The sequence below is a fragment of the Oncorhynchus mykiss genome, chromosome 17 (assembly GCF_057628025.1).
Source record: "Oncorhynchus mykiss isolate SJ-2025 chromosome 17, ASM5762802v1, whole genome shotgun sequence".
NCBI lineage: Eukaryota > Metazoa > Chordata > Actinopteri > Salmoniformes > Salmonidae > Oncorhynchus > Oncorhynchus mykiss.
The window spans coordinates 61,497,390-61,524,552 of record NC_143038.1 but is presented as its reverse complement, the minus strand read 5'-3'; the positions used below and the strand labels follow the sequence as shown (position 1 = coordinate 61,524,552).

General features: G+C 44.8%; 1 protein-coding gene, 1 long non-coding RNA gene and 1 pseudogene across 14 annotated transcripts in view; 2 read left to right on the top strand and 1 right to left on the bottom strand.

Annotated features, from left to right (window-relative positions):
• Nucleotides 1-16,761, top strand: part of LOC110494619 (ras association domain-containing protein 5) — a 55,580-nt gene extending 38,819 nt beyond the window's left edge. For 2 of the 11 annotated variants that reach the window (XM_036950719.2, XM_090206215.1), the window contains exons 3-6: nt 13,206-13,316; nt 13,433-13,772; nt 13,895-14,010; nt 14,154-16,761. In XM_036950719.2, coding sequence (XP_036806614.1) covers nt 13,206-13,316; nt 13,433-13,772; nt 13,895-14,010; nt 14,154-14,297 — 711 coding nt within the window. In that variant the 3' untranslated portion in view covers nt 14,298-16,761. Of the gene's footprint in view, nt 1-1,144; nt 2,357-13,202; nt 13,317-13,432; nt 13,773-13,894 lie in introns of those variants that run through there. The other 9 variants (XM_036950718.2, XM_090206214.1, XM_090206212.1 and 6 more) reach the window with 7 other exon arrangements.
• LOC149976107 (uncharacterized) lies at nt 7,431-26,948 on the bottom strand. Of its 2 annotated transcripts, none has more exons than XR_016488059.1 (3): nt 25,142-25,279; nt 20,862-20,930; nt 7,431-7,566 (listed from the first exon to the last, which is right to left on the bottom strand). It is a non-coding gene; the product is annotated as an uncharacterized LOC149976107 (long non-coding RNA). The 2 variants fall into 2 exon arrangements; XR_016488060.1 differs by lacking the exon at nt 7,431-7,566 and adding an exon at nt 24,712-24,773 and having other exon boundaries at nt 20,792-20,930; nt 25,142-26,948.
• LOC110493261 (uncharacterized) lies at nt 19,693-27,163 on the top strand (annotated as a pseudogene). Its single transcript, XR_016488058.1, has 5 exons — nt 19,693-20,132; nt 25,889-26,010; nt 26,133-26,333; nt 26,442-26,510; nt 26,630-27,163. The product of XR_016488058.1 is annotated as an uncharacterized LOC110493261 (transcript).

Here is a 27,163-nt window from a genome sequence, read left to right as displayed (position 1 = left end):
TCTCACTCTCTCTCTCTCCCTGTGTCTCTCACTCTCTCTCTCTCCCTGTCGCTCTCTCTCTCCCTGTCGCTCTCTCTCTCCCTGTCGCTCTCTCTCTCCCTGTCGCTCTCTCTCTCCCTGTCGCTCTCTCTCTCCCTGTCGCTCTCTCTCTCCCTGTCGCTCTCTCTCTCCCTGTCGCTCTCTCTCTCCCTGTCTCTCTCGCTCTCTCCCTGTCTCTCTCGCTCTCTCCCTGTCTCTCTCTCTCTCCCTGTGTCTCTCACTCTCTCTCTCTCCCTGTGTCTCTAACTCTCTCTCTCCCTGTGTCTCTCACTCTCTCTCTCCCTGTCTCTCTCTCTCTCTCCCTGTCTCTCTCTCTCTCTCCCTGTCTCTCTCACTCTCTCTCTCCCTGTCTCTCTCTCTCTCTCCCTGTCTCTCTCTCTCTCTCCCTGTCTCTCTCCCTCTCTCCCTGTCTCTCTCTCTCTCTCACTCTCTCTCTCCCTGTCTCTCTCACTCTCTCTCTCCCTGTCTCTCTCTCTCTCCCTGTCTCTCTCTCTCTCCCTGTCTCTCTCTCCCTGTCTCTCTCACTCTCTCTCTCCCTGTCTCTCTCACTCTCTCTCTCCCTGTGTCTCTCACTCTCTCTCTCTCTGTGTCTCTCACTCTCTCTCTCCCTGTGTCTCTCGCTCTCTCTCGCCCTGTCGCTCTCTCTCTCCCTGTCGCTCTCTCTCTCCCTGTCTCTCTCGCTCTCTCTCTCCCTGTCTCTCTCCCTCTCTCCCTGTCTCTCTCCCTGTCTCTCTCACCCTCTCACCCTCTCTCACTCTCTCTCTCTCTCTCCCTGTCTCTGTCTCTGTCTCTATGGATTTCAATTCAATTTCAATTTATGGGGCTTTATTGGCATAGGAAACATATGTTTACATTGCCAAAGCAAGTGAAATAGATTTTAAACAAAAGTGAAATAAACAATACAAAAATATCAGTGAACATTACACACTTACAAAAGTTCCAGAAGAATAAAGAAATGTCATTATGTCTATATGCAGGATTGTAATGATGTGCAAATAGTTAAAGTACAAAAGGGAAAATAAATAAACATAAATATAGATGGAATTTACAATGGTGTCTCTCTCAGAGAGAGGAAGTGGCTGGGCTGAGCAGGGTGCCGTTGCTTGCAGAATGAGAAAGGATAGAGGAGGTGATGAGAGGAGAGGGTGTTTGTGTAGCTCGGCAGAGAGAGAGAGATCTACAGCTTTTCTGCCTGTCTCTGTGAAACAGAGAGGAGAAGAGTAAGGTCTTCTCGTTCACAAGCTTATCTGTGTGTGGCTGCAGATGAACTTGCAAACGTCAGATGCCTGCAGCCACCAAGGTTTCTTCCCAAGAACCAGGGACACTGCAGCACAGGGACACTGCAGCACAGGGACACTGCAGCACAGGGACACTGCAGCAGAGGGACACTGCAGCACAGGGACACTGCAGCCTGCCCTGGAGCCACTGACCTGAACTACAGCTACCGGAGTGTGTTTGTGTGTGTGAGAGAGAGCCTGTCAGAGTAATTGATGTGTGAGCGTGTGCCTGTATGGCTAAGCAGCAGTAGCCTGCTAGAGTAATTTGTGTGTGTGTGCACCCTTTCACGGCTCTTATCAGCTGTTCAGTACACACGGCGGTAGGGTAGGAGGGGGTTGAGGAAGAAGTGTGTGTGTGTGTGTGTGTGTGTGTCTGTGAGGCATTCTCAGGTGAGCAGTGCTGTAATTGGAGGCTAAGCTTTGATACTCTGACTCTGTGACACCGGCATGTGTGTGTGATACCGGTGTCAGAGCACACATGACAGGAGGAAGTGACACAGCTCTACTCGCGCTCTCCGATTTCCTGAAGCCTCTCTGGTGGAACGCTGTACGGACCCAAATCTAAGCCGACCTCCCCTCTCCTCACCTCCCCTCTCTCTTCACCCCTGATCCTGTAGTCCAAGCCTATCTGGATAGCTACAGACACAGGACTGTGAACGACCGGCAGTGGATGCTTGTATTGAGAGAACTGAGCAATACTTGGACTGTGAGCTTTAGTGGTGTGTGTCCGTATATTGAGCTACCAAGGGACTGGCTGTGGATTCAGAGTGGAAGTGAAGAGCTCTAGGACTGAGCATTGTGAACAGTGTGTGTTACTGAATGACTCGACAAACAGAGAATCCCCTCCTTGGGAACAATCAGAATTCCTCCTGCGGCTCTGCTGGGTGTCTATAGGCAGCCGAGGGCTCGTATTTAACTCCTAAATGACGGGCAGCAACAGCATGAGCAGCGGCTACTGCAGTCTGGACGAGGAGGGCGAAGACGTCACCTTCTTCACCGCAAAGACCACCTTCTTCCGCCAGCCCCCAAAGCTGGTTAAGGTACGACACAGATAAAGAGATGGAGGGAGGGGTTGTGTCAGTTTTGATGTCAACAATATTCAGCTGAAAAAGGAGAAGCGTTGAGCTAAGAGGAAGTAGGCACTAGAGTTCTTCACAGGTCCAAAAAGTTCCAAAATGAGCCTGGGGCTTTGCATAAATATTTTTGGGAAATATAGAGACCCGTTCTGAACGGACCTGAGGACAACTAGCGAGGTTATTTATCATCAAATATGATTACGTAGTACCTGTCTTGACTACATCAAATGTTAGCTAGCTAGGCTAACTGAAGTTGCAGTGCATGTGCTTTCTATCCTACAGTCACAAACCACAACAACTCCATTCAGAATATGTAGCAGCCTACCTGTTGGCTCTTGGTCGTTGTAGTCTATCCTTCTCCTTTAACTTTAATTCCATCTTTTTTAATTGCATCTTCCATTGATTAGATATGTCCTATCTTTTGCCACACAAGGAACAAGGCAATATGGCTGTGTCCTATTGCCGCTTTGATGATTGGCCAACAACAACAACAAGCTCCACTCTCGTGAAAAGCAAGAGCAGTAGTATAAATGATAAACTGTCTACTGCAGCAGTCATGTTCGGATCTGTACGGTCCCTTCCAGATAAGTCAGTTAAAGTTGAACATACCCGAGACAATCATATCAGATCCAACCCAGACATTATTTAGAATTCTGGATCCAGACCCACTCGGGTCCCGGATCGTGTCTCGGTATTCGGGTGGACCCTTGAAGACACACCTCACGCCTGTTTTACTGTGTGTGTGTGTGTGTACATGCATGCTTGCATGTGTGTAACAGTATTGCTGCCATCCATCTCCTTGCCCCTACCTGGGCTCGAACCAGGGGCCTTCTGCACACATCAACAACTATCTCCCACGAAGCTTCGTTACCTATCGCTCCACAAAAGCCACGGCCCTCTGCAAGGGCAACAACTACTTCACGGTCTCAGAGCGAGTGACGTCACCGATTGAAATGCTACGAGCGCGCACCTCGCTAACTAGCTAGCCATTTCACACCGGTTACATGTGTGACAGAGATCCTTCTGCCATATAATCAATCAGCTATCCATGCAGCCTTGTAGGAGCGAGACCTTCTAGGACAGTTTTTCATGATCTGAAAGGGCTGTATAGGAGCAATATGTTAATGGTTCCATCAGCTGTTGTCGCTGTTTCCTTAGTAACAGGATAGTTAGTTACATAGTCACACACCTGTCCTTGATTGTGAGATGTTCTTAAGGGCTCGCTCTCTCCCTCTCTCTTTCCCTTTCTTTTCCCTTAGAATAGTTCAGCTGGACAAGGTAACCGTAGCAACAGCGGATCTCACTGATTCTGCTTTGAGTTAGAACACCACACATCTACACACTTTTTAATTTTTACACAGCGGTGGTGCCGTCTTTGTTTGTTTGTTCATATGAATAGTAATCAGTAGTATAACATAGGACTGTAACTGTGTAGCTGCAGATTTACAGAATAGTAGGTACTACCAGAGCAATGGCTTTAAATAAATGGCACTGGGTTCAACATGTTAGTGCAGAAAACGCCTCCACACTCTACTCTCACACACCCACTGGGAGACTGTTCGCAAGGCTTTTAATGGACTGCATTTCCTTCTCTCTCATACTGTACACACTCGTACATGCACACACACACACACACACATACACCTACACACACACATATTGCAGCTTATGGAGGAAAGTGTTGCTAATTAGAACAGAGGGCATAGAGATTCTGTTGTTTTAGAATCAATCATACAGTTACACAGACATTTACACAGACACTTACACAGACATTTACACAGACATTTACACAGACACTTACACAGACACTTACACAGACACTTACACAGACATTTACACAGACATTTACACAGACACTTACACAGACATTTACACAGACATTTACACAGACACTTACACAGACACTTACACAGACACTTACACAGACACTTACACAGACACTTACACAGACACTTACACAGACATTTACACAGACACTTACACAGACACTTACACAGACACTTACACAGACACTTACACAGACACTTACACAGACACTTACACAGACATTTACACAGACACTTACACAGACACTTACACAGACACTTACACAGACACTTACACAGACATTTACACAGACACTTACACAGACACTTACACAGACACTTACACAGACACTTACACAGACATTTACACAGACATTTACACAGACACTTACACAGACACTTACACAGACACTTACACAGACATTTACACAGACACTTACACAGACACTTACACAGACACTTACACAGACACTTACACAGACACTTACACAGACACTTACACAGACACTTACACAGACATTTACACAGACACTTACACAGACATTTACACAGACACTTACACAGACACTTACACAGACACTTACACAGACACTTACACAGACACTTACACAGACACTTACACAGACATTTACACAGACATTTACACAGACACTTACACAGACACTTAGACATTTACACAGACACTTACACAGACATTTACACAGACATTTACACAGACACTTACACAGACACTTACACAGACACTTACACAGACACTTACACAGACACTTACACAGACACCTACACAGAGACCTTTGTCAGTGTTATCTTAATACCTGCGGTGCCTCTGCTCTCTGGTTTGGAAAGATCACAGTCACAAAATAATTCAGACCCGGCCCGTGTTTGTCTGTTTGTGTAGTTTGGGTTGCCAGGGTGGAGACAAAGGACCCAGTCTTAAACTATGACTGAAAGGTACCAATTCCCCATATACTGCAAGAATGATTGTCGTGCTCTAGTACTTCTGTAGAAGCAGTCGCCCTGTACAGGAAAACCACCCTGTCACCCACTAGCGATTGAAAATGAAAAACAGGCACGCAAATATATACGAAAACCACAGTCTTCCTGTACTCTCTGACATAATCCACTAATGTTTGTGTTGCAGGGGCGGACTGGGACTGAAAATCATCCCTGGCATTTTTTAACACACCAGGCTCCCGTTATTAGCCAGCTAAGGATAATTTTGCGCTAAAAGCCCAAGTTAGACAGGCCCACTGGGCTAAAAATTGACATTCCCATCTGACATTTGCCCGAAATGCCAGATGGGCAGTCCTCCCCTGTGTGTGTCACTTTACTCTTCCTGTTGTCTACAATGGCGCCACATACCTGGAATCAGGTACAAACCCTGACCATAATGTGGGAAACCCAACGTCAGGATCTAGGGCCGTTTTCCTCCTACTCCCAGTCCTACTGTTATTCCTCAGACATTAGATTATTTTTAAACATATATACACTAGGGTTCAAATGTCCTTGTTTTTTTTAAAGAAAATCCATTTTTTTGGTCCATTAAATAACATCAAATTGATCATAAATGCAGGGTAGACATTGTTAAAGTTGTAAATGACTATTGTAGCTGGAAACAGCATATTTATTATGGGTTATCTACATAGGCGTACAGAGGCCCATTATCAGCAACCATCACTCCTGTGTTCCAAGGGCACGTTGTGTTAGCTAATCCAAGTTTATCATTTTAAAAGGCTAATTGATCGTTAGAAAACCCTTTTGCAATTATATTAGCACAGCTGAAAACTGTTGTTCTGATTAAAGAAGCAATAAAACTGGCCTTCTTTAGACTAGTTGAGTATCTGGAGCATCAGCATTTGTGGGTTTGATTACAGGCTCAAAATGGCCAGAAAAACACCAGTCTCAACGTCAACAGTGAAGAGGCGACTCCGGGATGCTGGCCTTTAGGCAGGGTTCCTCTGTCCAGTGTCTGTGTTCTTTTGCCCATCTTAATCTTTTCTTTTTATTGGCCAGTCTGGGATATGTCTTTTTCTTTACAACTCTGCCTAGAAGGCCAGCATCTCGGAGTTGCATCTTCACTGTTGACGTTGAAACTGGTGTTTTGCGGGTACTATTTAATTAAGCTGCCAGTCGAGGACTTGTGGGGGCGTCTGTTTGGGTGTAAAGCAAGGAGAGACACAGAGAGAGAGACTGTGTGTGTATTTGTGCCTGGCGCTTTCTAATCACAGGAGAAGAGAGTGGGATGAGGGTGCAGATATAATACTGGATGAAAGTATGAAACCAGAAGCATGCACCACGAAATACAAACACACACACACAAAAACCACGTTCTATGGTATCTGCCTTCTGGAAAAGAGGAAATGAGGCATGGGTTATAGCTTCCACACGGAGTTGTGCCTGTCTCTTCACACCACTCTCATCTCCCAATCTTTCTCCTTCCATCCCTCCCTCCCTCCCTCTCTAATGTAATCTTCACTGCTCATTGTTATCTCAGCTGTGACAGCTCATCTACAGTAGTTCATTTGGCTATCAGAGAGATGGGGAGCTAAGTGTGTCTCCTCTCCTGTGTGCTTCCTCTACCGCAGCAGTCTGCTCAGGGATCAATGGTTTGGTAAACCGCCATCATACCGCAAGAGGAATTTGTTGTTGCTACGGTAAAGATGACTTGTCGAACTGACGTTTCTGAGACGCAGTCTGAGAAGAGAGTGCAGCTCGGGTTAGAGTTAAATCAAATCAAATTTATTTTATATAGCCCTTCGTACATCAGCTGATATCTCAAAGTGCTGTACAGAAACCCAGCCTAAAACCCCAAACAGCAAGCAATGCAGGTGAAGAAGCACGGTGGCTAGGAAAAACTCCCTAGAAAGGCCAAAACCTAGGAAGAAACCTAGAGAGGAACCAGGCTATGTGGGGTGGCCAGTCCTCTTCTGGCTGTGCCGGGTGGAGATTATAACAAAACATGGTCAAGATGTTCAAATGTTCATAAATGACCAGCATGGTCGAATAATAATAAGGCAGAATAGTTGAAACTGGAGCAGCAGCACAGTCAGGTGGACTGGGGACAGCAAGGAGTCATCATGTCAGGTATTCCTGGGGCATGGTCCTAGGGCTCAGGTCCTCCGAGAGAGAGAAAGAAAGAGAGAATTAGAGAGAGCATATGTGGGATGGCCAGTCCTCTTCTGGCTGTGCCGGGTGGAGATTATAACAGAACATGGCCAAGATGTTCAAATGTTCATAAATGATCAGCATGGTCGAATAATAATAAGGCAGAACAGTTGAAACTGGAGCAGCAGCACAGCCAGGTGGACTGGGGACAGCAAGGAGTCATCATGTCAGGTAGTCCTGGGGCATGGTCCTAGGGCTCAGGTCCTCCGAGAGAGAGAAAGAGAGAAGGAGAGAATTAGAGAACGCACACTTAGATTCACACAGGACACCGAATAGGACAGGAGAAGTACTCCAGATATAACAAACTGACCCTAGCCCCCCGACACATAAACTACTGCAGCATAAATACTGGAGGCTGAGACAGGAGGGGTCAGGAGACACTGTGGCCCACTCCGAGGACACCCCCGGACAGGGCCAAACAGGAAGGATATAACCCCACCCACTTTGCCAAAGCACAGCCCCCACACCACTAGAGGGATATCTTCAACCACCAACTTACCATCCTGAGACAAGGCTGAGTATAGCCCACAAAGACCTCCGCCACGGCACAACTTAAGGGGGGGGGGGGGCGCCAACCCAGACAGGATGACCACATCAGTGACTCAACCCACTCAGGTGACGCACCTCCTCCAGGGACGGCATGAGAGAGCCCCAGTAAAGCCAGTGACTCAGCCCCTGTAATAGGGTTAGAGGCAGAGAATCCCAGTGGAAAGAGGGGAACCGGCCAGGCAGAGACAGCAAGGGTGGTTCGTTGCTCCAGAGCCTTTCCGTTCACCCTCCCACTCCTGGGCCAGACTACACTCAATCATATGACCCACTGAAGAGATGAGTCTTCAGTAGAGACTTAAAGGTTGAGACCGAGTTTGCGTCTCTGACATGGGTAGGCAGACCGTTCCATAAAAATGGAGCTCTATAGGAGAAAGCCCTGCCTCCAGCTGTTTGCTTAAAAATTCTAGGGACAATTAGGAGGCCTGCGTCTTGTGACCGTAGCGTACGTGTAGGTATGTACGGCAGGACCAAATCAGAGAGATAGATAGGAGCAAGCCCATGTAATGCTTTGTAGGTTAGCAGTAAAACCTTGAAATCAGCCCTTGCTTTGACAGGAAGCCAGTGTAGAGAGGCTAGCACTGGAGTAATATGATCAAATTTTTTGGTTCTAGTCAGGATTCTAGCAGCCGTATTTAGCACTAACTGAAGTTTATTTAGTGCTTTATCCGGGTAGCCGGAAAGTAGAGCATTGCAGTAGTCTAACCTGGAAGTGACAAAAGCATGGATTAATTTTTCTGCATCATTTTTGGACAGAAAGTTCCTGATTTTTGCAATGTTTCGTAGATGGAAAAAAGCTGTCCTTGAAATGGTCTTGATATGTTCTTCAAAAGAGAGATCAGGGTCCAGAGTAACGCCGAGGTCCTTCACAGTTTTATTTGAGACGACTGTACAACCATTAAGATTAATTGTCAGATTCAACAGAAGATCTCTTTGTTTCTTGGGACCTAGAACAAGCATCTCTGTTTTGTCCGAGTTTAAAAGTAGAAAGTTTGCAGCCATCCACTTCCTTATGTCTGAAACACATTCTTCTAGCAAGGGCAATTTTGGGGCTTCACCATGTTTAATTGAAATGTACAGCTGTGTGTCATCTGCATAGCAGTGAAAGTTAACATTATGTTTTCGAATAACATCCCCAAGAGGTAAAATATATAGTGAAAACAAAAGTGGTCCTAAAACGGAACCTTGAGGAACACCGAAATTTACAGTTGATTTGTCAGAGGACAGACCATTCACAGAGACAAACTGATATCTTTCCGACAGATAAGATCTAAACCAGGCCAGAACTTGTCCGTGTAGACCAATTTGGGTTTCCAATCTCTCCAAAAGAATGTGGTGATCGATGGTATCAAAAGCAGCACTAAGGTCTAGGAGCACGAGGACAGATGCAGAGCCTCGGTCCGATGCCATTAAAATGTCATTTACCACCTTCACAAGTGCCGTCTCAGTGCTATGATGGGGTCTAAAACCAGACTGAAGCATTTTGTATACATTGTTTGTCTTCAGGAAGGCAGTGAGTTGTTGCGCAACAGCCTTTTCTAAAATTTTTGAGAGGAATGGAAGATTCGATATAGGCCGATAGTTTTTTATATTTTCTGGGTCAAGGTTTGGCTTTTTCAAGAGAGGCTTTATTACTGCCACTTTTAATGAGTTTGGTACACATCCGGTGGATAGAGAGCCGTTTATTATGTTCAACATAGTAGGGCCAAGCACAGGAAGCAGCTCTTTCAGTAGTTTAGTTGGAATAGGGTCCAGTATGCAGCTTGAAGGTTTAGAGGCCATGATTATTTTCATCATTGTGTCAAGAGATATAGTACTAAAACACTTGAGTGTCTCTCTTGATCCTAGGTCCTGGCAGAGTTGTGCAGACTCAGGACAACTGAGCTTTGAAGGAATACGCAGATTTAATGAAGAGTCCGTAATTTGCTTTCTAATAATCATAATCTTTTCCTCAAAGAAGTTCATGAATTTATCACTGCTAAAGTGAAAGTCATCCTCTCTTGGGGAATGCTGCTTTTTAGTTAGCTTTGCGACAGTATCAAAAAGGAATTTCGGATTGTTCTTATTTTCCTCAATTAAGTTAGAAAAATAGGATGATCGAGCAGCAGTAAGGGCTCTTCGGTACTGCACAGTACTGTCTTTCCAAGCTAGTCGGAAGACTTCCAGTTTGGTGTGGCGCCATTTCCGTTCCAATTTTCTGGAAGCTTGCTTCAGAGCTCAGTTAGGTAGTCAAGTATCGTGACACGTGCTCACAGATACTTAAAGGTCTGTCTATTTCAGAATGTTCTCTTTTCTGATGCCCTTCTATGACCCTGAAGTGCTGGAACTTTCTGTATCACTTCACTTACATTATTACGGTTGTGGGGAAAGTTGAGTAAAGGTTGAATGTGTGTGGTGCAGAGGCTACAGTAAAAGGCCTGAATCTGTTCGTGGTGTTTCTGGGGTGAGACTGCAGCCTCGGATGACACTGTGTTTTCCCATGGAGGGGTTCTAGAATGTTCCCTAGCTGTGTGAAGTGTAATCTACTGGTCTGTGCTGTGTCTGGAAGTATGTGTTTAGAGGTCTCCTCTGTACCTCTTGTAAAGCTAAACCACCATGCCGCTCAGACAGTTACGGTCAGACAGCTGTCCAGTCAAAACAGGACAGGCCATGGATTGTGTGTGTGTGTGTGTGTGTGTGTGTGTGTGTGTGTGTGTGTGTGTGTGTGTGTGTGTGTGTGTGTGTGTTTCTGAAAGTTAGCACCCTCTGCTGTTTAGAGTGATAGCAGCCGAATGAGGGGAATCGTCATGAAACCATCCGAGAGGAAGTCAAGGTGTCCTCGGGTCTAAGTCAAAATGACTGTTCTTTTTCTCAACTTCGTTGAGAAACGTCCACTTGCGTGTGTGTCAAAGGCTGAGAGCATCTGCTCCTCCGCCCGCTGTGACATCCCCCTGAGTGATCACATGACCTTCCCTGTCTGATCCTGTCAACGTGAGAACAACAGCAACATCTCATGTGTGAGCCATGTCATGTGCACTTTCCCTGACTGTGGATGTTCCTGGGAGCCCTGTGGGTCTGGTTGTGGGTCTTCTCTCCTGGTTCACTTTCTCTGTCCCTGAGCTCTGTGTGGGTGTGGTGGGCCATGGACCGGCAAGGGTGAAGGGTCAGTATTATTCTACTACTCCATTGTCACTCTCTATTCTATAGGAATACACAAAGGGGAGGGAGGGCACTATATTTAGCAGCTAGCAAACATTAAGACACAAACACAGGAATTCCTGAGAGATGTTATTGTTTTCCAGAACTAAGAAGTAGTGAAGGAGGATTTTTCAATGGTGACCCTTGAATCCACCACACACATTCCTCCAAGCACATCTGTATTCAGACAGATATAGGCCTATGTGTGAGGCAGGTGTGCGTCTTCAACGTGCTTCTCTATGCCAAATAGCAAGCTATAGAAATATGCACACTATTTGCAGACATTGTGTTGCACATAATACAGTAATAATGCTGTGCCAATCCTCTAGCTTCTGTGTCACAGGGATTTTCATGCTGTTTCAAGGTATTTGGGGGCACCAGGAAGTCTAGCGGTTTAAGAACATTGGACTAGTAATTGAAGGGTTGCTGGTTTGAGTCCCCGACCTGAATAGGTTAAAGATCTGTTGACGTGTCATTGAGCAAGGCTCCTGTAAGTCACTCTGGATAACAGCGTCTGCTAAATGACTCAACTGTAAACTGTCTTTGTGTTAAAGTGGTGTTTAGTCTCGTGGTCCTTTAGAAAGAATCAGTTTCTGACATTTAGACCAGTTTGCCCAAACTCCCTCTGCATTCTCACTTCATTAACTCTAACTCTTATGTCAAGATGAACACACACACATTAGACCCTGCCATGGAAAGGTGCCGCACACACACTGAACACACAACAAACATAACTCTCCACCCAAGAAGATGTCCTTATTCATATTCATGGAGGAGAGGAGCAGAGTGAAGAAATGAGAGACAACATCCTGTTCAGACTGATCCTGCTCCCTGTCTCTGCTTATGCAAGCAAAGATATGCTGCACACACACAATGGACAAGACGACTGTACTGAATGAAGCAGACACACTCCCCTCACGCCCTGAGGACTCCCATACATAAATGTATCATTCTCGATCCATCTCTTTTTCTCTCGGTCTTCCCCCCTTTTTTCTCTCTCTCTCTCTCTCTCTCTCTCACTCACTCACTCACTCACTCACTCACTCACTCACTCACTCACTCACTCACTCACTCACTCACTCACTCACTCACTCACTCACTCACTCACTCACTCACTCACTCACTCACTCACTCACTCACTCACACACACACACACAACCGAAGTCCCAGAAGAATAGAGTGAAAAGGAGGAGAAGAAGCCAAACAGCATCAGAGGATGCAACTAGAAATAACCCAGTCAAACTCTGTGTTGCTCAGCAACCATGCCTCCACTCTTCCCTCCTCATCTCTCCTTCTCTCCCCCATTCTCCCTTCTCTCCCCCAACCTCATGAGCGAGTCTCAAGATGAGTCCTACAGTCACACTGCATGGGGGAGGTGGAGGTTTGTGCTTTTCTGTGGCTCTAGCAGTGGGAGGGATTGGAGATTGGATGGGTGGAGGGAGGAGAAGAGGAGAGGATGGGTGGAGGAAGGAAAAGAGGAGAGGATGGGCGGATGGAAGGGAGGAGGAGGATGGGGGAAGGGAGAACAAATGGAGGAGAAGGGGGAGGGGAGGGAGGGAGGACAGGTGTAGGGAAGGGGGAGGGAGGATGAATGGATGGGTGGAGAAGAATGGAGGGGATAAGTGGAGGGAGAGGAGGAGGAGGAGGGATGGAGGACAGGTTGTGGGGAGGGAGGATGAGGAGGGGAGGAAGAGGATGGCTTGGGGGAGGAGGGCAGGAGGATGTGAGGAAAGAGGAGTAGGGCAAGGAAGAGAATGGGAGGGAGGAGGGGAGAGGGAGACAAAAATGAAGAGTCACGCAACATTCTATAAATGTTATAGCCCAATAGGCAATGTCCAGAAGCCAGTTGTGTGTGTGTGTGTGTGTGTGTGTGTGTGTGTGTGCGTGCTTGAGAGTGAGTGGAAACTCCTGTGTCAGTGTGTTTCTGAAAGTTAGCACCCTCTGCTGTTTAGAGTGATAGCAGCCGAATGAGGGGAATCGTCATGAAACCATCCGAGAGGAAGTCAAAGTGTCCTCGGGTCTAAGTCAAAATGACTGCTCTCTTTCTCAACTTCCCCCTGTACTGCAGTTCCTGTTTCTCACACAGCCGTTTGTCTGTCTCTCTCTGTGTGTTTCAGCAGAATGAGGTCAAAGAGGAACAGGAGGGAGGACCCAAGGCTCTGTCAGAGAAAGAAGTGCGTGCCAGGATAGAGGACTACAACTCTAACGTCTCAGAGAATGGCATGAAACTGGTGAGTGCTACAACACGTTACATATACACATGGGTACTAGTGGGAAGTATTCAATCTGATTTTACCAAAATTGACACACAGGCATCTTACTCTCTCTTACTCTCTCTCGCACTCAGGCTGCTGATGGTTTGTACACTGGCTTCATTAAGGTCCACCTCAGGCTGAGTCGGCCAGTCACGGTGCTTGCTGTGGAGGGTGCGGGATTAGAGGAACTGTCAGGCAAGCCAGACAGACGCGGTCGACCAATGACGGTGTCAGAGGGCCAGGAGGGAGAGGGAGCGGGGTTGAGTGACAAGCGGACGTCGTTCTACCTTCCCAGTGACTGTGTGAAGCAACTCCACATCAGTAGTACTACCACAGTCAGGGAGGTCATACAGGGCCTGCTGAAGAAGTTTATGGTGCTGGATAACCCACGCAAGTTTGCCCTGTACAGACAGACATACCGCGATGGACAGGGTGAGTTATATACACATATACTTTCTGGTCCTACTGAGTGTAGGTCTGAAGATATCTGATAATATGCTAATAGCCTGGACGTGGAACCTGATGTGTCTTTCCTTTGCTGTGTGTCTAAGCAGATCTGTTCCAGAAACTTCCTCTGGTGGAGTGTCCTCTCTGTCTGAGACTGGTGGCAGGGCCAGACCCTGAGCTGCTCAGCTTTGTCCTCAAGGAGAATGAGACCGGAGAGGTGGAGGTAAGACAAACACACACACACACACACACATACACATATGCACATATACTGTGTGTCCTAAAAGCATTCTCTTTAATATCACTAATACATCTCTCTTTCTCTCTCTCTCTCTCTCTCTCTCTATTTCTCTCTCTCTTCCTCAGTGGCATGCGTTTTCAGTTCCTGAGCTGCAGAACTTCCTGGTGATTCTGGAGAAGGAGGAGACTGAGCGTGTGCGATTGGTGGAGCAGAGATTCACAGCTTACCGACAGAGATTGCAGAAGGCACTATGCGAGCATAAACCCTGATCCCTCACCCTTGATCCCTCATCCCTAATCTCTCACCCTGACCCTTCAACCCTCACCCTTCTGTTGACCCAGGGAGAGACAGGAGACCACTGAAGCTCACAGACTACTATTCTCCCCTCATTACACGGTCAGCCCCCCTCCATCCCTCCTCCTCACCCCCCTTGAGAAGAGAGGAGGGCTTGAGAAAGCATGGAAAGGGAAAAGGGGACTGATTTAAAGGGCGAGTGGGCAGGATTCTGGAACATAATCAGTGTTTCCCTGGGAGGTGAAAGACACGATGAACTGACGGACCCTCTGGGCTCAGATATCTCATTTTGGTCTGACAATGTGACCTGATGGGTCTCCTAATGTTACATTGAATCTCAGTTTGGTCTGATTATGTTTTTAAGATTATACTGCTGCTGCTGCAAGTGTTACTTATTTACTTACTTATGTATTTACTAAGGCATGAGTCTCTCCCTGCTCTATCTGCCCCAGCACCCCTGCATAAAGATTCAGATGGACTAGAACAGACATTACCATTCAAAACAACGCTCCATGGTGGATGGATCATTTGGAATGTTCCATTACTTGATGTTTACGATATCAACTCTCAGGTTGTCCCTGCATGCCTTCTGTCCAGGGTCGAGGGTAGGTTAGGAGGGTAGGAGACGGGTGGGTATGCTTGGGTTGGGAAGTAGGGTTGAGATGCTGGGGTAAAGCTATGTTCGTCTTCATCTTCAGACTCCTCTCATATCAGTCCCAGGGATGTACACCAGTGTTTCTCATAGAACTGCTCTGCTGAGCTAAGGAAGCAACAGAAGAAGACCTGAGCTCTCTATCCTAATTTATTTATCCAGCGCTGAAATAACCCCTCTATCTCAGGCGGCTAACTTTCACTTAATCCTGCATCTCCATCTACCTGGGTAACCATGCTAGCGTGGGAGGTGTGCAGATAGACGTATATACAATAGATAATCTCCATCTACCTGGGTAACCATGCTAGTGTGGGAGGTGTGCAGATAGACGTATATACAATAGATAATCTCCATCTATCTGGGTAACCATGCTAGTGTGGGAGGTGTGCAGATAGACGTATATACAATAGATAATCTCCATCTACCTGGGTAACCATGCTAGTGTGGGAGGTGTTGTGCAGATATATGTGTATATCATAAATAGATGCTATTCCCATAGACACTAGTCTCTTCAGATAGCCATTGAGTACCCTGACTACATTCACATAAACAGAGACATATGTCTTATGTACCTGTTATTCATTCACCCATCCTACAGAAGCTATGTCTTCTGTACCTGTTATTCATTCACCCATCCTACAGAAGCATACCGTATGTAAACAATCAGTAGATTCCTTCATTGCATGAATCGTCTGCTGGAGTTTGAAGCAATTACAAACAGTTGATGTTTTGACTCTTCATATACTCTTCACCCTTCCCTCATCAATAACCTCTGACCTTTATCTCCTGACCCCTAACCTGGAAATGTACATTTCTCCTGATGGGAGACTGCTTTGCTGCTGTTCCCAGTGTCTGTGGAGAAGGTATGCAGCTGTAGCTACTGTTGTTAGAGGCCTGTTAGAGCCAGCCACTCTGTGCTGCTGTGACGGGCCCCTGAAGCCCTGCTACTGAGCCGACTGTTACAGGACCGAGTGAATGAGGAACTGATGCTCAAACACTGATTGAGGGTCAAAATGTCATCTGCCAGTAGTTGTTCCTGGTCAGTTCATGTAGTTAGGAAAAACTCCTGTTCCTATAGTTCATTGAGCTGAGAAACCCCATTCTGGTGATCACACCAAAGTTAAAAGGGACAGGGGCCGTGGGATATGCCTGACTGAAAAGATGACGTATTGTAGGAAAAAACTTTTTTGCACACTAATTCTGCCCACAGATTGGTCTGCCAGTCTGTATAGTATCCAAGAGAAGGAGCATGAAATTTGTGCTTTTTTCATTCATTTTTTAAGGGAAATTGATCATACAATTAATGTTTATCTGAGTGTGATGCAAATGTATACATTGGAGGACAAATTATTATTATTGATTATAACTATTGTTAGTTGAATTGGTGTGTGCGTCTGGGCTGAAGATAAAGGTATAAATGTTATATGATAGTTCATATCTATTCCAGTCAGTCTCTCTCATCGTCCAAAAGCACATGCCTTCCTGATGCTGAGTCCCTTCATCAAGCCTGTTTTATTCCTGCCCTCACAGGGCTTATAGAAGCCACACAAACAGATCTGAGACCAGACTACATGTCAACGATGGAAACCATAAGATTGTGTGTGTGTGTCTTTGTGTGTGTGTTATTTATTTTATGGTTCACCCCCTTCGGCTTGGTGTTAAGTGTCAGAGGATGTGGGCAATCAATGCTTTCCAATAATCTCTTAGTTTGGTTTATCTGAAGAATCAGATGTGTATATAGATATCTGTAAAAAAAAATGAAGAATTAAATAAATGTCATCCTTTAATGAGTCTCCCTCGTCTCCTTTAAGAGTTCATTCTCACTGTTTTCTGTCCCCTGGGTACACTCATATCATATCTCATGTGTGCTGTTCACTCTGAGCTGCTGGCTTATGTCCCTGTTTATGTAGTCGCCAGGCCAGCTTCCTCTCTGTCGGAGGTGGTTCTGCAACTCCCCAGAGTTCAACCAGCTCCTTCTAAAGGCCTCTTTTAGTTTCCTTTCCATGAATTAAGTCCCAAATGGTTTTCTGTGTGCTCCAGAGGTGTGCTCATTCAAAAGCAGAGTTGGAGAGAAAGTCAACTGTATTATTTATACTATAGATAAGTATATATTTTTTTGTGTGTTCGCGGTAACAGGAGAAGTGCGCTTTGCGCCTCAAATATTTTTTTATGGAATGTTTTGCGTATGGAATGTTTTGCGTATGGAATGTTTTGCGTATGGAATGTTTTGCGTATGGAATGTTTTGCGTATGGAATGTTTTGCGTATGGAATGTTTTGCGTATGGAATGTTTTGCGTATGGAATGTTTTGAGTATGGAATGTTTTGAGTATGGAATGTTTTGCGTATGGAATGTTTTGCGTATGGAATGTTTTGCGTATGGAATGTTTTGCGTATGGAATGTTTTGCGTATGGAATGTTTTGCGTATGGAATGTTTTGCGTATGGAATGTTTTGCGTATGGAATGTTTGGGTATGGAATGTTTTGCGTATGGAATGTTTTGCGTATGGAATGTTTTGCGTATGGAATGTTTTGCGTATGGAATGTTTTGCGTATGGAATGTTTTGCGTATGGAATGTTTTGCGTATGGAATGTTTTGCGTATGGAATGTTTTGCGTATGAAATGTTTTGCGTATGGAATGTTTTGCGTATGGAATGTTTTGCGTATGGAATGTTTTGCGTATGGAATGTTTTGCGTATGGAATGTTTTGCGTATGGAATGTTTTGCGTATGGAATGTTTTGCGTATGGAATGTTTTGCGTATGGAATGTTTTGTGTGTTTTGTGTATGGATTTTTATAGCAGGGCGCCTCTTAAAGAGGTTATCTCTTGGGTTGCCATGAAGTGGATGCAGATGATATTCCTGAAGAAGGAGGTGAAGTGATTGGTGAACGTTGACTGACCTGTATAGTGGATGGAGTAAGGAAACCCACTTCGTCCATAGTATTGTTTTTTTGATGAGTCAGGCTTTATGAGATAACCTGTAAGAGCTTTTGTGCATGAGAATATCGTATGCCAGTTGAGGTTATATGCTGCAACTGTGGTGGTGAGCATGCGCCTGAGTCCCTGGATTGCCTTGTTAGTGTGAAGGAGACAGGTTGTTTGGAGCTGGTGAGAAGAGTGGAAGAAGCGAGTGGTGGCGTTGAAGGCGCAATGGTAATTGAGACTGCACCAATTATTGTTTTTTTTCCTCAGCAATGAGGATCCTGATATATTTAATGATGGTATTTATGAATAGACATCAATCACGTGACACCATTCATTCCTATGTGAAAACTTAATAGCACATTGAAGCCAAATTAAGTCAGTTAAGATGGCATCTCATGGAGAAATAACATGCGCAGTTTGAGCTACTCCAGGAAGTGATGTTCCAGGCTAGCTCTGTGCTGCCTCCTCTCATTGAGCAATGTTGCTTTCAAGACAACTGGGAACTCAAAAAAGGCCAGAAAGTCTGAGATCTAGAAAGATGCCAGAGTTTCCGACTTGGAATTCAGAGTTTTTTTCCCCACTCAGAGCTAGTTTTTTTCCAAGGTCCCAGTTGCCTTGAACACACTGATGTCGGAAGTTTCCGATTTCAGAGTTTCCAGTCGTTTTGAACATGGCATATATAGTAGTATATAGTATAATTTTAGACCGTCCCCTCGCCCATACCCGGGCGCGAACCAGGGACCTTCTGCACACATCAACAGTCACCCTCGAAGCATCGTTACCCATCGCTCCACAAAAGCCGCGGCCCTTGCAGAGCAAGGGGAACTACTACTTCAAGGTCTCAGAGCAAGTGACGTCACTGATTGAAACGCTATTTAGCGCCCACGCTAACTAAGCTAGCCGTTTCACATCCGTTACACCCTTTTGACCTTCCTCCTTTTTTCCGCAGCAACCAGTAATCCGGGTCAACAGCATCAATGTAACAGTATAATTTTAGACCGTCCCCTCGCCCATACCCGGGCGCGAACCAGGGACCTTCTGCACACATCAACAGTCACCCTCGAAGCATCGTTACCCATCGCTCCACAAAAGCCGCGGCCCTTGCAGAGCAAGGGGAACTACTACTTCAAGGTCTCAGAGCAAGTGACGTCACTGATTGAAACGCTATTTAGCGCCCACGCTAACTAAGCTAGCCGTTTCACATCCGTTACACATACATAACTCAAGTTGAAGGCCGTCCGGGGTGATGCAGGCTGCCATTAGCAACTAAATTATCCTTATAACTTCTTATGTGTGCAATTCTAAAATAATCGGTTCAAAGACATACATCAGCTGGTACCACGAGTGTCCTCTAAACATTTTTTCCATTCACTATTTTGGGCGAACCTGTTTTCTGCTAACAATGCATGCAGTACCACGGTCGGCCTTGAACTTCCGTGACTTCAATGAGAGAGGGCAGTCGTTCTCCCCTGGATATATTACATGTGAAAAGGGTAGACTTTGTAGCATTTATTGCAATGCTCATAAACTGCACAGCACATAAGAAGAAACAATCGGAGAAAATGTGCAGCAGAACGCTTTTTGGGTTGAGCCTGTGTAGGGATGTCTTGAATTGGAATGTGACTGAAGGAGTGGAATGTGACTGAATGTCTCTATTTTTGTATTTTGGGTGATGTCGTTTTTTCGCCCCTTTCATACAATGGGTATGTTTTCTATAGTTTACCACCCGTACAGTAGGTGGCAGAATGCACCCCTAACACTTATTTCCAGACCCCCTAATACCATAGAAGAATAATAATTGAACGAACACTTTACGATTAGCTTGAAAAACTCGGGGATATTATTACAAATATTGCCGCGTAAGTACGTCGGCATATTGAGTTGTCATGTTCGTGAGGAAGACATCCATATGTTTTTTAGTGGTTACTGGAGGTTGATCTGAAGAATGAGTAAGTTAAGGTAGCTAGCTAACATGGGCGAAATGGCGACTGCTGACTGTAGTAGCTAGATTGTCCGCTGTTGTTGTTGACATTTAGCCAACACAGTAGACCTACTGACCCGTCGTCAGCACTGCTCCGTCTTCTCGCTCATGCACAATCTAGTTTTGCAGGTACGGCTTTGTGGAGTTCGATGACACGCGTGACGCCGACGGAGAACGAGTCATCATTGAGCACGCTCGTGGTCCACGCAGGGGCCGTGGTGGTGGGGGTTTATAGTGGCGGAGCTGGACGTAGTAAGAGTACTCTATACATTTGTATAAATGCATCACATTAGACTTTTTTCTCAGGTATGATGACGGGGAGTTCCAGCAGGGGGCAGTAAAGTCATGAACACAACACTTCGATAGCTCTTCCAATGATACTAGATTATTCTCTGTGGCTTGCAATTTGGAGGCCCACTGAAATAATACCTCTGTAGCCGTATAAATTCAATTTGAATCAAGCACAACATTGTTTCAAGTTGTATTAGTCATATGTACGGGTACGCATGTTATCCATCCATCCAACAAAATGCTTACTTGCAGCTTCATTAAATATTAGAAAGTGTTTCGTATGTATGCAGTGTCTTGTTTGCTGAAATTTCCTCTCAAGCCATTGCTGATCTTTTATCCCGTGAAAAACACAATTTGATGCTGTTGTTGAACACATACGGTTTGGGTTGGGGGTGTTTAGATGTGGTGTTTACATTTCAGCTGTGTTGCTTTACTTTATTGGGATTGTAAACAGCCCAGCTATGATGTAAACTAAAGGATATATGACGATGCAATATGTTCAGTATATCATTTGACATCAACATTAACAAAGTCCTTCATGTTTCAATTTGAAAGCGGCCACTGCGGGCATGAGTTCGTATCCCTTGAGGCTAAGATGACTGGTTAAGATGACTGCCTGTCCCGTTTTGCCTTGGCTTTCACCTTAATGTGTGTGTGACCTTTGACGTATGACCTCTTGGTTGACCTTACCGGAAGCCATGATGACGGCAGCCTTTTGCCAATAGACAAAGGTGATGGTGAGGAATCCCATTGGTTTTTCTGTTTAAAAAAGAAATATCGCAAAAGGTTAAAGCCCAAAAAACATGTTGGCGTATGTTAGCTGACTGTTAAACAAGAGAGCCGTTTGCATCCATTGTAAGTCATAGGATATCTGTACAGTGTTAGATTTCTGTCAGCTTCTATGGTATCACTTGGTAGTCGTAGATACCCCCCCTTTTTAGTATTGTTGATGTGATGTTTACTTTTTTTGTATTTTATACAGCTAAATAAATGTTAAATTGAGGTTGAATGAAGGAAATAGGCATTTCTCTTCTTGAGCTTGTATGCATTGAGCAGGAATGCTGTCCATTCCCTGTGACTGCTTTAATGCTCAGATGGACATTGGCTATATGTGTTACTACCTCTACCAAGGCAATGTTAGACCACATCACTCATTAGTGCAATCGTGTTAGGGAGCTAGTGGCCTGTTGTCCGGACCTCTGGCAGTCTCTATGGGGGTACCACAGGGTTCAATTCTCAGACCGACTCTTTTCTCTGTACATACAGTGCCTTGCTAAAGTATTCGGCCCCCTTGAACTTTTGCCACATTTCAGGCTTCAAACATAAAGATATAAAACTGTATTTTTTTGTGAAGAATCAACAACAAGTGGGACACAATCATGAAGTGGAACGACATTTATTGGATATTTCAAACTTTTTTAACAAATCAAAAACTGAAAAATTGGGAGTGCAAAATTATTCAGCCCCTTTACTTTCAGTGCAGCAAACTCTCTCCAGAAGTTCAGTGAGGATCTCTGAATGATCCAATGTTGACCTAAATGACTAATGATGATAAATACAATCCACCTGTGTGTAATCAAGTCTCCGTATAAATGCACCTGCACTGTGATAGTCTCAGAGGTCCGTTAAAAGCGCAGAGAGCATCATGAAGAACAAGGAACACACCAGGCAGGTCCGAGATACTGTTGTGAAGAAGTTTAAAGCCGGATTTGGATACAAAAAGATTTTAAAACATCCCATGGAGCACTGTGCAAGCGATAATATTGAAATGGAAGGAGTATCAGACCACTGCAAATCTACCAAGACCTGGCCGTCCCTCTAAACTTTCATCTCATACAAGGAGAAGACTGATCAGAGATGCAGCCAAGAGGCCCATGATCACTCTGGATGAACTGCAGAGATCTACAGCTGAGGTGGGAGACTCTGTCCATAGGACAACAATCAGTCGTATATTGCACAAATCTGGCCTTTATGGAAGAGTGGCAAGAAGAAAGACATTTCTTAATGATATCCATAAAAAGTGTTGTTTAAAGTTTGCCACAAGCCACCTGGGCGACACACCAAACATGTGGAAGAAGGTGCTCTGGTCAGATGAAACCAAAATTTAACTTTTTGGCAACAATGCAAAACGTTATGTTTGGCGTAAAAGCAACACAGCTCATCACCCTAAACACACCATCCCCACTGTCAAACATGGTGGTGGCAGCATCATGGTTTGGGCCTGCTTTTCTTCAGCAGGGACAGGGAAGATGGTTAAAATTGATGGGAAGATGGATGGAGCCAAATACAGGACCATTCTGGAAGAAAACCTGATGGAGTCAAATGCAAAAGACCTGAGACTGGGACGGAGATTTGTCTTCCAACAAGACAATGATCCAAAACATAAAGCAAAATCTACAATGGAATGGTTCAAAAATAAACATATCCAGGTGTTAGAATGGCCAAGTCAAAGTCCAGACCTGAATCCAATCGAGAATCTGTGGAAAGAACTGAAAACTGCTGTTCACAAATGCTCTCCATCCAACCTCACTGAGCTCGAGCTGTTTTGCAAGGAGGAATGGGAAAAAAATGTCAGTCTCTCGATGTGCAAAACTGATAGAGACACCCCAAGCGACTTACAGCTGTAATCGCAGCAAAAGGTGGTGCTACAAAGTATTAACTTAAGGGGGCTGAATAATTTTGCACGCCCAATTTTTCAGTTTTTGATTTGTTAAAAAAGTTTGAAATATCCAATAAATGTCGTTCCACTTCATGATTGTGTCCCACTTGTTGTTGATTCTTCACAAAAAAATACAGTTTTATATCTTTATGTTTGAAGCCTGAAATGTGGCAAAAGGTCGCAAAGTTCAAGGGGGCCGAATACTTTCGCAAGGCACTGTATATCAACGATATCCCTCTTGCTGCGGGTGATTCCCTGATCCACCTCTACTCAGACGACACCATTCTGTATACTTATGGCCCTTCCTTGGACACTGTGTTAACTAACCTCCAAACGAACTTCAATGCCATACAACACTCCTTCCGTGGCCTCCAACTGCTCTTAAACGCTAGTAAAGCTAAATGCATGCTTTTCAACCGTTCGCTGCCCGCACCCGCTCGCCCGACTAGCATCACTACTCTGGACGGTTCTGACTTAGAATATGTGGACAACTACAAATACCTAGGTGTCTGGCTAGACTGTAAACTCTCCTCCCAGACTCACATTAAGCATCTCCAATCCAAAATTAAATCTAAAATTGGCTTCCTATTTCGCAACAAAGCCTCCTTCACTCATGCTGCCAAACATACCCTTGTAAAACTGACTATCCTACTGATCCTCGACTTTGGCGATGCCATTTACAACTGAGCCTCCAACACTCTACTCAGACTGCATCCAGTTTGCTATCACAGTGCCATCTGTTTTGTCACCAAAGCCCCATATACCACCCACCACTGCGACCTGTACACTCGTCGGCTGGCCCTGGCTACATATTCGTCGCCAGACCCACTGGCTCTAGGTCATCTTTTGGTCTATGCTATGTAAAGCTCCGCCTTATCTCAGCTCACTGGTCACCATAACAACACCCACCCGTAGCACACGCTCCAGCAGGTATATCTCACTGGTCATCCCCAAAGCCAACACCTACTTTAGCCACCTTTCCTTCCAGTTCTCTGCTGCCAATGACTGAAACGAATTGCAAAAATCGCTGAAGCTGTAGACTTATATTTCTCTCACTAACTTTAAACATCAGCTATCTGAGCAGCTAACCGATCACTGCAGCTGTACATAGCCCATCTGTAAATAGCCCACCCAATCTACCTACCTACCTCATCCCCATATTGTTTTTATTTACTTTTCAGCACACCAGTATTTCTACTTGCACACTTGCACATCTGTTCATCTATCACTCCAGTGTTAATTTGCTAATGTTAATTTGCTAAATTGTAATGGTCTATTTATTGCCTTACCTCGTGCACACACTGTATATAGACTTTCTTTTTTTCTATTGTTATTGACTGTACGCTTGTTTATTCCATGTGTGACTGTGTTGTTGTTTCTGTCGCACTGCTTTGCTTTATCTTGGCCAGGTCACAGTTGTAAATGAGAACTTGTTCTCAACTGACCTACTTGGTTAAATAAAGGTGAAATAAAATAATTCGGTCCACATAGGAATAAAAGTGCAAGGACCAGTTCTAGTAGACCCTATGAGTTTTCATCCCCACTGTGCCATACTGACTGACGGTCTTGTTCGTGTTCTTTTAACCTTTCTGATCTCCCCATCCCGGATCCGGGTTCGTGAATACAGACTCAAGCTCATTACCATAACGCAACGTTAACTATTCATGAAAATCGCAAATGAAATGAAATAAATATGCCATCTCTCAAGCTTAGCCTTTTGTTAACAACACTGTCATCTCAGATTTTCAAAATATGCTTCTCAACCATTGCAAAACAAGCATTTGTGTAACAGTATTGATGGCTAACGTAGCATTTAGCATTAGCATTCAGCTGGCAACATTTACACAAAAAAACAGAAAAGCATTCAAAAAAATCATTTACCTTTGAAGAACTTCAGATGTTTTCAATGAGGAGACTCTCAGATAGCAAATGTTCAGTTTTTCCTGAAAGATTATTTGTTTAGGACAAATCGCTCCGTTTTCTGCGTCACGTTTAGCTATGAAAAAACCCCTGTATCCAGGATTGTGTAAATCTATCAGCAAGCTCATTAGCATAACACAACGTTAACTATTTATGAAAATCGCAAATGAAATGAAATAAATATGCCATCTCTCAAGCTTAGCCTTTTGTAAACAACACTGTCATCTCAGATTTTCAAAATATGCTTCTCAACCATAGGAAAACAATCATTTGTGTAAAAGTAGCTAGCTAGAGTTAGCATTTCGCGTTAGCATTTAGCGTTAGCATTAGCGTTAGCATCCAGCACGCAACATTAACAAAAACATAAAAGCCTTCAAATAAAATCATTTACCTTTGAAGAACTTCTGATGTTTTCAATGAGGATACTCTCAGTTAGATAGCAGATGCTCAGTTTTTCCAAAAAGATTCCTTGTGTATTAGAAATAGCTCCGTTTTATACATCACATTTGGCTACCAAAAAAAATCCATAAATTCAGTCCTCAAAACGCAAACTTTTTTCCAAATTAACTCCATAATATCGACTGAAAACATGGCAAACGTTTTTTAGAATCAAGCCTCAAGGTGTTTTTCACATATCTCTTCATTGATACATCGTTCTTGGACACATGCTTTCTCTCCTGAATCCCAGGAGAAAATGACCGCACCTGAAGATTACGCACAAATTTAGACAAAGGACACCGGGCGGACCTCTGGAAAATGTAGTCTCTTATGGCCAATCTTCCAATGATATGCCTACAAATACGTCACAATGCTGCTAAGACCTTGGGCGAACGACAGAAAGTGTAGGCTCATTCCTTGCGCAATCACAGCCATATAAGGAGAGAATGGAAAACAGAGCTTCAGAAATTCTGCTAATTCCTGGGTGATGCATCATCTTGGTTTCGCCTGTAGAATGAGTTCTGGGGCACTTACAGACAAAATCTTTGCAGATTCTGAAACTTCAGAGTGTTTTCTTTCCAAAACTGTCAAGAATATGCATAGTCGAGCATCTTTTCGTGACAAAATATCGCGCTTAAAACGGGAACGTTTTTTATCCAAAAATGAAATAGCGCCCCTAGAGCTCTAAGAGGTTTTAAAGATGGTAGTGGTTACAGCAGCCGAAGCCCCACTGGCTGGGATACGTATTGGCCACCTGTACGCACAGAGTACCGCCTTATTGTGGACAGCCTCTTCAGTCGGTGCAGCTGGCAGGACCTAAAGGTGAGCACTGTGTGTCAAGTCTCCATCTTTCTCTGAAAACGGGTCAGAACAAGTTATTTGTTTCAAGCACAACAAAAAAATGTGCCTGTTATTAATTTATACAATATATTTTTGATTGACAGGACTTGATGCACCAGGCTGGTTGAGGTGACATATGCCGACGCTCATAAGGAGCGGCCCAACGAGGGGGTGATTGAGTTCTGCTCCCGCTCGGACATGAGGGCCCTGGACATGCTGGATGGCACCAAAATCGACGGGAGGAAGATCTGCCTGGTGGAGGACAAGCCTTGCCACCGACGCTCCTACTCTGGCAGCTGCTCCTGGTCAGGATAGTCCTGGGCCTACCACATAAGGCAGCCGTTGGGTCCTTATGGCCCTCCTGTGGAAGGGGTGATATGTTTAATTTGCTGCTTTTCTGTTTGATCTCCCAGGTCTCATAGCAGACGTCACTTTCGCAGCAGGAGCAGAAGTTTTGGCAGCCACTCCAGGTCTCGCTTACGGTAAGAAAACTCCACTTCACATGGCTGGATTATCTACATAGATGAATACTTAGTTTATCCCAGAGAGGAAATGTCATTGTAACACAACTAGTTTTAATTTGTGTGTTTGTTCTCCACAGGTCACACTCTCGTAGTACACACCGCTCTCGCTCCAGGTCCAACCAGAAATCACGTTCTAGATCCGGGAATTCCCACCTCTCCAAGTCACTCAAATCCCGTTCCAAGTCCCGCTCACGTTCTCGCACCAGGAAGTCCTGTTCTCACTCCCACAAGTCTTGTAGCCGCTCAGTGAGCCTCAAATCCAGCTCTCACTCCGACGCCCATATGTCTCGCTCCAAGAGCTAGTCTAAAGTCTAGTCTGAGCAGGAATCCAGAAGCCACTCCAAAGAGAATGTCAGCAAGAAGTCCCAGAGTCGCTCCCCGACCCCCACAGAGAATGGAAACAGAGTGTGCCAAGTCCGCCTCCAAGTCTCCCTCCCCACAAAAAGACCATCACAAATCGAAGTACCCCGCCATGCACTCAGTCTCTCGCTCCCCCTCATGCTCTAAATCCTTGTCCTGCTCCCAATCCAGGTTGACTTCCAAAAATGTAATTGCACTTGTTTTAGTAGGAAGTATGGAAGAAAATAATTTAAAAGAATTTACAAATCAAA